This window comes from Pseudoliparis swirei, chromosome 6, assembly GCF_029220125.1.
Source record: "Pseudoliparis swirei isolate HS2019 ecotype Mariana Trench chromosome 6, NWPU_hadal_v1, whole genome shotgun sequence".
NCBI lineage: Eukaryota > Metazoa > Chordata > Actinopteri > Perciformes > Liparidae > Pseudoliparis > Pseudoliparis swirei.
The window spans coordinates 13461922-13474737 of record NC_079393.1 but is presented as its reverse complement, the minus strand read 5'-3'; the positions used below and the strand labels follow the sequence as shown (position 1 = coordinate 13474737).

At 38.2% G+C, this 12816-nt stretch overlaps 1 protein-coding gene across 1 annotated transcript; it reads left to right on the top strand.

Moving 5' to 3' along the window:
- Window positions 1-9006: 9006 nt before the first annotated feature.
- On the top strand, window positions 9007-12439 carry pex11a (peroxisomal biogenesis factor 11 alpha). The gene is made up of 3 exons (XM_056416897.1): window positions 9007-9520; window positions 9699-9814; window positions 11165-12439. The coding sequence occupies exons 1-3, from the start codon at window positions 9465-9467 to the stop codon at window positions 11731-11733; spliced, it is 741 nt and encodes a 246-aa protein (XP_056272872.1). The 5' UTR covers window positions 9007-9464; the 3' UTR covers window positions 11734-12439.
- Window positions 12440-12816: the final 377 nt, after the last annotated feature.

The window sequence follows — 12816 nt, the reverse complement described above, 5'->3', positions numbered from 1 at the left end:
AATCAAGTGTTTTTTGGTGAGACAAATCTTTTCATTTGTGTTTCACTGATGTAATTTTGACAAATCGCTGCAGAGTAATGCATGCAGCATTCGCAATAATCAGCCTGATTGGCTGAGGGTAATACTGTAGATCACACAGAATGTCTCGCCCACTTTTAGATTGTCATGAAGCTTAAAGACTTGGGAAAGTAAAAATCTGATTGGAGTTACCATACAATGACTCAAAAGGCCGGGCACCTATTTGTTCGAGCACCACTCTTGAAAACAAGGGTTTTAAAATAAGAAATTGGATTTACAGGTTGAAAGCAATTTCCCAAACACACACACACACACACACACACACACACACACACACACACACATACACACTTGCACGCTCAACAAACAAACAGCTTCTGGGTTTACAGGGTGGAATTCAAGATGTGTGTGTCAAAGAAACCACAAAAACAACAGTGTTTATATTTAATTTAAGATTAGCAGTTGATCATACACTGTGTGGTGTAAACCTTTTTGTTTTATTAATGTTTACATTTGTATTACCTGTTGGAGTTTTTATTAACCAGGTCCTCGGCTATCATTGCTTATTGATTGGAAACTGTTGTAAATTGTCATTTGTAATGATGTCTGTGAAATATAAAAAGCTGTGATTTTGTTTCAATACAAAGATGATCATTATTGACCATGATGGCCTTTTAACTAAATGTTATGGTGTACAGTTCTATGTATTGGATTTATCTTAGCAGCATGTTGCTGATGTGGTATTGACTGCGTAACTGTTCAATTCTGTATTTACTGTGTTGCACAACATCACACTGGAGTGCCGTTTGTCACATTAGTATCAGTGCTAGTAAGGTATTATATCGTGTTGCTTTCTGTGACCAAGACATGGTTTGAAAAATGTAATGTTTTAACAGTGATACTGTAAAATTAACAGTAGACTATTCAGTTGGTTCCTGACATGCAAAAAAAGAGAGATCAATAGCATTTCTTTGTTTGTATAATATTGGTTGTTTACTGCAAGTTATTGAAGACGTGTCATGTATATTTGCAAAGTGTTTATTTGTTGAATAAAAAATATGCCTTTTTTCAGGCATTGTGTGATGTACAAACAATTCCGACTTCCCGCTGAGCTTCTGTACACTTGACATCAGCTGAAAATGACTCAATCAGAGAACATTTGAATATCGCATATAAACTCCATATGCTGATTCACCTTTCGGCTTTATTTATGTGTAAGAGCAATGTGTAGAGAAGATTATTTCAATCAAAGACATAACCATGTCTAGATATTTTATGTTATTGTCATTCATCAGTAAATCTCTGTATTGTGGCACATTATAATGCAAATGTAAATAACCTAGGAATTTCCTGCAGATGGTAATCTTGACAATGAACTGCTATTTGGTTTGAATTTCATAATTTTAATATAACAGATGTGAACCACTTACTCCACATTCTACACTCGACAAACAACCTGAACACTCTTTGCTTTTATTGACTACAAATTAATCTGTAGCGTAATTCAGTCAGGAAGACTCGGCTCTTGCATGCCTAAGCCTCTTATACATCTGCCATTCATTTCTCACGCATGTTCACTAGCTCCAGTAGATTCATGTTGCTGTTCAGCACCCGTCCACCTTCCCATCACCGCCCATCAGATTCATCAGATTCACCAGCTTCACCAGCAGTGTCTGGACTCCACAAGGGGGTTTATCTTGCTGGTGCTCAGTGCAGACACCCCTCGATTACAAATCTCCCAGTAGAGTCCAAGTGCCAAAGACTAAATAATATACAATGATCTTTCCTTCATCTGACTTGTCCCTTGACTGAAAAAAGTGGATGATGGCACACATTTCCTGGCAGACTGGCTTTGTAGAATTTTTTTAGGAGTAGAACTTTTTAATGTGTCTGATTGACTTGGGTACAGATAATGTGTCACAGTGAATTTCATGAATATTCTCATCAGTGAGAAGGGCACAGTTGCTGAACCTGTGAAAACTGACAGGATGTGAATGACAACTCCATGCTTCAGTGAATTACTTGTTCGCAACCTGGAGCACATATTCCAATCTACAGCAAATGTAGAGGTCACTTATCTCTGCACGTCCACCATCAAGGGTGTCTTATTGTGTATTGACACTATTAAACTAAAACCTAGCAAGAGCTCTCTAGCCAGTCATGGGGATATTGCTCAAGAAAGTCACTATAGCTTTGCTGGTCTTGCAATAAGACATAACATACTGAAGGGTTCGGTCTCAAGGCTAGATGTTATTGTTCACTGTCCTCAAGAGAGAGAACCACACAGGCAGTCACAACAGAATTAGTCATTTGAAATTATACTATTTTGATTTAATTTTGTTGCCTTTTCATTGAGTCTGTTCTGCCTCTACCTGCTGGTTGTCACGATACCAAGATTATAACGTCCACATGGATACTTGCCATAAATATCTTGATAGCCGATACCAGAATTCAATACAATACCATGATATAATATTACAAATACGATTCTGGTATATTCATCTCTAAGAGTAATACATAAAACTTCTGTATGGTAAACACTTAACAAATGGTATTAATATTAGTATTAGCCTACAGCAAGCTATTAATAAAAACGACATGGTGCCATCATGTTATTGATTATAAATGGCTATGTAGGCCTTCTGTTTGCGTTCACAGCGCACGACAATTTATTGGGGGGGCCCCTGATTTCCATTGTTAGAGACAGAATTTCAGGGTATATATACACTACTGTTCAAAAGTTTGGGATCACCCAGACAATTTCGTGTTTTCCATGAAAACTCACACTTTTATTTATCAAATGAGTTGCAAAATGTATAGAAAATATAGTCAAGACATTGACAAGGTTAGAAATAATGATTTGTATTTGAAGTATTAATTTTTTTCTTCAAACTTTGCTTTCGTCGAAGAATGCTCCTTTTGCAGCAATTACAGCATTGCAGACCTTTGGCATTCTAGCTGTTAATTTGTTGAGGTAATCTGTTGAAATGTCACCCCACGCTTCCTGAAGCACCTGCCACAAGTTGGATTGGCTTGATGGGCACTTCTTGCGGACCATACGGTCAAGCTGCTCCCACAACAGCTCAATGGGGTTGAGATCTGGTGACTGTGCTGGCCACTCCATTACAGACAGCATACCAGCTGCCTGCTTCTTCCCTAAATAGTTCTTGCACAATGTGGAGGTGTGCTTTGGGTCATTGTCCTGTTGGAGGAGGAAATTGGCTCCAATCAAGCGCTGCCCACAGGGTATGGCATGGCGTTGCAAAATGGAGTGATAGCCTTCCTTATTTAAAATCCCTTTTACCTGGTACAAATCTCCCACTTTACCAGCACCAAAGCAGCCCCAGACCATCACATGACCTCCACCATGCTTGACAGATGGTGTCAGGCACTCTTCCAGCATCTTTTCACCTGTTCTGCATCTCACAAATGTTCTTCTGTGTGATCCAAACACCTCAAACTTGGATTCATCTGTCCATAACACCTTTTCCAATCTTCCTCTGTCCAATGCCTGTGTTCTTTTGCCCATACCAATCTTTTCTTTTTATTGGCCAGTCTCAGATATGGCTTTTCTTTGCCAATCTGCCTAGAAGGCCAGCATCCCGGAGTCGCCTCTTCACTGTCGACGTTGACACTGGCGTTTTGGGGTACCATTTAAAAAGCTGCCAGTTGAGGACCTGTGAGGCGTCTATTTCTCAAACTAGAGACTCTAATGTACTTGTCTTCTTGCTGAGTTGTGCACCGGGGCCTCCCACTTCTCTTTCTGCTCTGGTTAGAGCCCGTTTGTGCTGTTCTCTGAAGGGAGTAGTACACACCGCTGTAGGAAATTTTCAGTTTCTTTGCAATTTCTCGCATGGAATAGCCTTCATTTCTAAGAACAAGAATAGACTGGCGAATTTCACATTAAAGTTCTTTTTTTCTGGCCATTTTGAGAGTCTTATCGAACCCACAAATGTGATGCTCAAGATAATCAACTAGCTCAAAGGAAGGCCAGTTTTATAGCTTCTCTCATCAGCAAAACAGTTTTCAGCTGTGCTAACATAAATGCACAAGGGTTTTCAAGGGACACAATCACCCTGATTCCCTACAGCTGAGACCAATTAGGCCTTTTCCCGGCACCTGTTCCCTGAGCCATTTCCCCCACTCCTCTCCACAGCTGAGTGTAATCACACCCCAACCACTCAACCAAGAAAAAGGAGAAAACTAAATGGAAAAGTCTCGAGTGAAAAAAAAGAGTTGTAGCTGACCTCCAGTTTTCTGAGAGTTTGTTCGAGATATATAGTGAATAGAAACTGAACACTGCTTTTTCAGACGAAGTCCCAGACAACCGGAGAGGTCTCGGTGATTCATAATGTAGCAGAAGATTAGAACATTATTTTGGCTCTAAACCATTCAGTGCTTTTAAAACAGCAGGAGTATTTTGAAAATTATTATTTGACAGACAGGAAGCTCTAAAAATATGTTTATGCAAATATCTTTCGTCTGCATAATTGTCGTCACTTTTTAGTTGTTTTCCATAGCCAGTGGAAGCATGTTTGAGATGTTAGACACAAGAGGCCTCACAATGCAGCCTCTGAGAACTCTGCACGTCATTAGATGTGTTATTATTTACTGTAGACTTAAAGTAGTCCTTGAATTTTAATAGCATTGAAACTAGTTTAGTACTGTTGCTGAGAGTTCTCCAGCTGGAGAAAACGTCTATTGTGATGGACCATGTTGAATGTAGCTTTGAGATATCACGAAAGACTGATATTGTTCCTTTGTCTGTGTTGGTGAACAAAATTAAAAGACATCAACTCAGTTGTTTAGTACCAAGAAGAAGTTTTCAATTATTTTACTAAAAAACAAGAGGTTTGAAATGTGTCAATCATTCATTGCTGATTTGTCTAGATTGTTCTTTTTTAAGAGTGGCTTGATGAAGGCAGTGGGAAGACACCTGAGAGAAGAGTCGGTTCACAAGTTGTCAAAGACCTGAGACCTTCTAATTGTAAAAGTGTGCTGTTAGAATATCAAAGCAGCAGGAGGAGTATTTAAGATGTTGTGTAACACAACCACACAGGGACAAAACACACACAGTATATACGTATATATATATATTTGATACCTGATATGGAGGCACTGACTAATTTTGAGGCAAATCTATTCCAGGCCCTGATGGATAGAAGTTCAGAGGCTACTAAAATAGGAGGATTTATTTTCGTGTCGATGGTAGTAGCAAGCAACAAGGTACATGCATTATTAATTATTTGAGCGATGATGTCACCCCTTGCATTTCTCAGTTCCAAATTATAAATGTGAAATCTCATGATGAACCTGACTTTTCTTGTTTTTTTTAAAGCTTTTTGACACCTTTTCTATTCATATCAGCGTGACATTTCACCATGGAGATTTTTTCCTCCCAGACAGCCTTCACCTTATTGGGTGAAAAAGCATCAGTAACATTTGTAATTTTAGAATTTTTATTATACAAGCTTATTACCTAAAAACCCAAGAGAGGGCCGGTGGGGAACAGAAAGAGTGAATACATTTTAAAATCCTGTTTATGATTACCTCTGTTTGAACATTTGTGTCCATGGACATGGAGTTTCAAAGAAAAAACAGGTCCTCACACACTTAGAAATGTCACACCCTCTGAGATAATTAGGCCCGCGTGTGCCTCATTTTGTGTGTGGGCTACTTCACATGCTGAGTCTGTCCGTAGTTATCAAGAACACCACACAGTCCCTCAGTGCCTGGGTCCTTAACATAGAAGTTAAAATCACAAAAAATCACTACACAGTCAAAATCTAAACAAATTACTAGCAGCACTTCAGAAAAGTGGTTTAAGTGGACGTCATAGCTGTGACGATTAAGCACAAACTGGTGTGTAAGATTGGTGCTGCAGAGAGCTCGTTTGTCTGGACAGTGAACTCCAAGAAGGGGGAGGAGGGAGAGTAGGTTGACCAGAATGAGGTTTGGTGGGATGAAGGAACTGGATCCTCTTCAAGGTTGTCTCATGCAGGGGATGAGGCAGTTCTCCTTTAGGGGTTCTGACGCACTGTGTTGTGATTCCTATTGTCTCTTGTCCTTGGGAACAGATTGGGAATGCAGGAAGTAAAATAGGCTCGAGGGGATTTTTAAGCAAAGAAAGTTTCAATGTGAAACACATGACTTGACTAATGTTTTTTGAGGAACACTTGGTACATTGAACAATAAGCAGACAATGATTCATTTAATATAATAAGCCACACGGGAGACAAAGACTTGGTGCCACGGCGAGACTTTAACAGTCTGAACTAAAATGTTATGATCAGCAATGGTTGCACTTGTATTGTATTTTGTTTATAAAGCCCAAATTTATACTCTTTCATAACGTCCTTAACCTCGAAAAAACATCTTGTATAACCATGAAAAAAAGAAGTGCTTTCTAACTTCTGTAATTGTTTATGACATATTATACTCAACTGCTTTGAGAAAGATAATAATAAAATAATGGTAGAAGGTTGTGCTTTTTTGGTTCAATTAGTAGTATATTGTATTCCATTTTTCTTTAATCATCCTCTCCCTGACAAGGTTATTTTGTTTCATTCTGCAAAGACATGAAGACCTGATGGATAGCACTGAATTGAATATGGATTGGCTACTCAGATGTATTCAAGACCATCGTTTGTTACAAACTAGACAAGGTACATATAACTACAATTGATTTAATTATCAGTTATTAACCTGCAAAGTGATACATAGATAGCAGCTTTTATCAGCCCTGAAAAATTATTTGTTTTGTTTCGCCTTTCGAAGAAAAAAAATATTTTTGCAGTTAATCATAATTAGTGAATGCTTCAATACACATTATCATATGATTATATATTCTTGTCTAATTAATTTTAAATTTGTTGGCCTCTAAGAAGATCCTTTTTGTGGAATGCCATGTTTAAAAACCTCTTGCTGATTTATTTTCGATCACATTACATTAAATATCTGCAAAGTCTCTTAAGAACCTTTTGCTAAATGAACGTTGCTCTTCAGTGGACATACTGAACCCATGAAAACATTTGGAAAGTCATCTCATCTTGAAATACTGCTTGCATTACTTTACATACTTTAACATAACAGTGAGCAGCCCATTGCATCTGCTGTCAGTTGTTTTGATTGTGGAAACTAGGCAAATGTGTCATTTGGCAGGCAGCATTGAAATGTCATCCAAAGCCATACTCCGAAGGTTTCTTCAGATAGATTATACATTTGTCTGTGAAATTAATAAGAATAATTGAAGATGTACTGTATATAAGAAAACATTCATCAAAAGGGGCGAGGCATAAAATATAATCTCAAGGTCACTGGTTCGAGCCCAGACCACTACTACAATTGCTTTACATCTATGGAAATTCATTGAGCTGATATTGCAATGGCCATATCTACAAAGAACCCCTCGTGGGATTTGGAATAATTACATTTGAGTCTGACTTTTAAACAAATCCATAATACAGGAATGAATATGGGGATTTCTAGACAGATTATTTAGCAGATGACACACTGGCTGCGGACAAGCATCAGCACTATTTTATATATTTCTAACGGTATTTACCCCTCACCAAGCTTTCAAAAGAAATTCAAAGAACCTTTCACATGTCCTCAAATCAGGCTACTTATTCAAAATAACAAAGGCCAAATCAAATGCATTTGTGTGAAAACAAAAAGGAATGACAATTCATTTTTAGAAAAAAATCTTCCTTGCAGCAATCAGATAATATTATATTTCTGACATATATTTGACATTCCCCACCAGCCATGTGAACTGAAGAGTGACTGTGATAAGAGATTGTATGAGTGATTAGCTGTTAACTTGACCTTGATTACAATACATATAACACCTATGACATGCAGCCAAACTCATTGTAAAAGGTTTGTTGCTGTCACCAGTGGGTTTCTTCCCCAAGCACCAAAGGATAGGCATACGAAGAAGGATATTTGGTAATATCATTTATTGTCATTGCAGACTGTGCCTCTGCTCTCCACTCTCCCTAATGCTCCTTTATGGGGTAAAGATGCACACACACAGAGAATGGCCTCAGCTGGGCTGATTACTGGGCTGATTACTAAACAGCCACCAGCTGAGGCCAATTATACATCGTTATTCGGACTTGCTGTGAGGTGAGACTGCTAGTCACTACAACACCGTACAGCCCTGTACATACATTAGATTAATACAAAATGTGAATATGTAATGCTTTCCAGCAAACTTGCATTTAGTCTAAAAAAATAAATAGTTTTCATGTATTGGGCTGAATTCAATCTAAAAAAGCTGCAGTTATCTTTGTCTGTAAACAATTATAATCTAATGCAATTGTGAAAGTATTTGATAATCAATAATAATAAAGAAAATACATCACTGTCTGAAACTTATGCTGCCATTTGTTAACTTAAGTTACATTTCATCCTATAAGAATTATTAAAAACAATATTATATATAACATATTTATTTTTCAACTATCAATGACATTATTTTAAATCTAAAGATATACGCTTTGAGTGCCAGTCCAGTGCATCCATGTTCTCCTTTTTTCTGCATTTGAACATCTGAGCTGATAACGTTTAATTAAAAAGTTGGACAATGAGGCAGTTTTACTTTGTTTCTTTGCATCTAACCAACTGTCAAACACTACCACATTGCCCCCTTTCGTTTAAACCACCGACGTGCATGTAGGCTGTCACTCTTTAAAAGCATTTGATATTATTATTTTAATATATTTCCTCTTCATTTAAAGTGTTTTTGAAACTTTTCTCTTTTAACTGCGATTACTATCCAGTAACATATAGAGTTTCCTTAGTAACCAATAGTAACGCGTTGGTCCGTGATCAAAACCTGCTCGGCTTTTGGTCCGTTCGCAAAGCTGTCCGTAGTGAAACAAGTACTGTTGGCTCAGCTGTGTTTATCGCCCAAAGCGGTGTTTTGGTTTAACAGGCGACCGTGTTAACTTGCGACTTTCATCCGAACGTCTGTTGTCGTAGTTACGACAGCTGTTAGAAATAGTCAAATAACATGTAGCTGTCCTCGTGAATCCAGCATTTCCCCCCAATTTTCAAACACTCTATGTATCGTATACAAATTAAACAATTCGGCGTTCACGAGGATAGACATGTTATTTTCCTATTTCCAACAGCTTCCGTAACTACGATGACAACAGACGCGCTGAAAGTCGCCAGGTAACATGGCCGCTTGTTAAGTCGTAACACCGGGAAATTAGCTAACCTATCGGTAAGTGTGAACGTGCAAGAAGTTTCAACATTCAGAGGATCTGTTTGAGTTTAATCGGCAACGTCAGATGAACCACCATTGCCAACATTTAAAGGGAATATAAGTTGCTGATATTCTTCCCACAGTAGCGATACATTGCTGTTAATGTGTCTCCGGGTGGTGCAACTCTGTATCAGCTAACTAGAACAAGTTGTTCTCATTTGATTTCACCATGGACGCGTTTGTCAAATTCACGAGCCAAAGCCAAGGAAGGGAACGTATTTTCCGGTAAGTAGTTTAGAATTTGTGTGATCTGCTCCCCAAGTGTCCATTTGGCATTTTAGTGACATACAAGTTAATTAAACATCAATAGAAACGCGAGGGAACAAAAGTAGTGAGCTCTTAATTGAACGTCAACTTTCTTGCTACTTCTTCTTATACTCTTCGTCTTCTTTCTTTATTTCAGGGCAACCCAATATGCATCTGCACTTGCGATATATTTACTACGAAACCACTCAGAAAGAAAGGACCTTGTGGCCAAACTTAAAAGTCTGGAAACCAACATGAGCGCTGGAAGAAAACGTGAGTATATCTGTAGCTGTAGAGTGGGGGTACAGTCGTTTAAATTAGGTTTGGTGATTCCTGGGACTCACATCTAATCAGTAGTAGGGTGACTGCACATACAATGCATAACTCAAATGTATCCCATAAAACTGTACATTTAAAGGTATTGTGGTTCCACTTGTTAAATTCCAACACATGTTCTCCATTTTCCATTCCAACAATATCGTTGTTACTGTGGGGCTTTTCATTTGAATTGATCCCATGATTTATTTTTTTGATTAATCACTTAGTCTAAAGTGTAACAAATTCTCCTTAAAATGTCCAACGTGATGTCTTTAAATAACTAGTCCAAAAAAAGTATATTATAAAACAAGTACAACTACTGAAAAACGATCGAGAAATTTATGTAATAGTCTCTTTCACAAAACCATTGAAACCGTCACCATTGTTCAGGAAATACAGTTTCTTAAATCGAATAGAATAGGAAAGAGAAGAATAAGAATAAGCATGTTCTAGACAATTATTTGTAAGTGCCATATACCATCTGGTGTTAAAGTCCATACACTTTCTATCTTATAACAATCCCATAATGCATTGCATTGGGATAACATGGTCATAAAAAATCAAGAAAAGGCAATACGTTTTGATCATATGTGTCCAGGCAAATGTAGAACATCAGTCTTCAAAAGTTGTGACATTTTAAAACACTCTAATGTAAACTACAAATCATATAATTAGTGTGATGAAACTTATCGCGTTATTATACCTATATTGCTTACTAGTCATCTGATGTCCCTCATGTGGAATAAAGTAATGCCACCATCTCACAGCGCTGTGTGGAAGAGGTAATGTCCCATCTTAAACTTAGAACGGCTCCAATGCAACTCGAGGCTCCTCTCATAGGCATCATAAGGTCTTGCAATCGTTTCTTTGCTGTTTAAAAAAAAAGTTCCCTTTCATTATTATTATTTAGTTTATGTAGCTAGCTTTGTAAAACATAACATAAATCCGTTTTTATATTTCTGTGTTAATATTATTTTGGAGTATTATTTTTTTTACAGATTTTCTAGAAGTGAAAATGTATTTTTTCAAAATAATTGAATAGTAACATGCTTTATGAAGGTCTCAGAAATCAATGTGTGCACGCAAGAGCTCGACCTAGAATAGGTGCCTTCGCAGTATGTAAGGGACAGCCACACTCTTTCCTCCAGAGGGAAACCTGTAAGAAGATGAAAACACTGTAGTTTTGTTTAAATGTCGGTAAACTGGTCTCCTTGGTGCACTGCGCCGATGACATGGTGACCTGACTTTTCATATTAGATTGAATACTGCTCTAATATCCCTTTTTTCCCCTTCCTCCTTTGTCAGTGTTCAGGCTTGGAAACGCAGTAAATTCCATTGAGGCTTCTAAGCGAACCATGCGACTCTCTGACCGAGTGCTCGCCCTGTGCCTCACTGTGGCCAACATCAACCGCGCCCTCTACTTTATCTGTGACAATGTCCTTTGGGCCAGAAGCGTCGGTCTCATCCGTGATCTCGACAAGGAACGCTGGAGCCGAAATTCCTCTCGCTGTTACCTCCTCTCGCTAGTTATGAGTCTGACCAGAGACGTGTATGTCGTCGTCCAGTTAATGACGCGCAGGTCAAGAGATGCACACTTTAGACAGAAAATGGAGGCGCATCTCAGTGAAAGTCCTGAAGTAGCTGAAGCTGTCGTTCCTCACTTGGATGCGTTTATCTTTCTGCTGTTTGAGAGCTTCAAATCGCATCCTGCTGTCGCCTTGGACATGCTGAAAAATATATGTGACCTCTTCATTCCCCTCAACACGTTGGGAATATACCAGTCCAATGCAGGAGTGGTGGGATTGTGTGGGTTGATGTCCTCAGTGATTGGGATTGTAACCCTGGTGCAGCCCAAGTTGACACTTAAACCATGATAACAAGGGGGAAACTAAACCTTGCTGATTAACTCCAGATAAAGTGTTGTCGTATTCAAAAGAAATTAGTGTCCTTTCAACATGGTGCACAATGAGATTAGGTGGATTTGATTGTTTTGAAACAGATTTTTCGATTGATTGAACTGATTATGTCATAGTTTTGAGACGCACTGATTGAACATGAATTGGTCAGTTAAAGTTAAAACACTGGTTGAAAAGGGAGCAAATCAAGGTTACATAGCCTTGTTAAAGTTTTGTAATTTAAAAGTTTTAACTACTTTACTTAAGATAAGGGCTCCTTACTGATGCACGCCGTTATTGTATTTGCCTTTTGTCCATCTCTTAGAGAAAGTAATTATATAATTGCGTTGCATTCTTTCACTGCGCTCTGTTTTGTGATAAGATGCTGTTTTACCTCAACGATCCAAGTGATGAACAAGCTGCTTCTCAGAGGGAAAAAGCAGCAGGGAGATTTTTTGGGAAGAGCATTTTGACGAATCATTGTTGGTAAAATGCACATGTCACTAAGGAAACAGTCAATGGCTCTGGTCTATCGAAGTGTCCCAGTAAGAGTGACTGTGTGCCAGCATGCACTATGAGCCTGACATCCAGACTGCTCAATGAAATCTAGCCATCATTCATTTCTTTATTTACACATGTGCTTTTCCTACTGTGACAAATTAAAACGTTCTGTGTGGCAAAGGGCTTTCAACTCACCTGCATTTTTAATTCTGTCATCCAACCATGACCTTGACTTTCCATACAGTACTGTACCAGTCGAAGGTTTGGACACACCTTCTCATTCAATGTGTGTCCACTGTTACTGTGTTACTATTTTAGTTAGATACCCTTGATAATGTGATAACAAATAAATTCTTAATATATTGTCTAAGAAGTGTTTGCTTGGGTTTATTTATTTTCTTCTTCTTCTTTGTGACGCAAACAAAACAAGGAAATTAGAAACCTTCAACTTCTTCTAGAAAATAATATGAAAACTTCTCTCCTCAATTCAGTTCAGATGACTTTGTTTTCACCCCACCGTTGATTGAAAGGTTAACAAAACACTAAAATAAATATTAGACA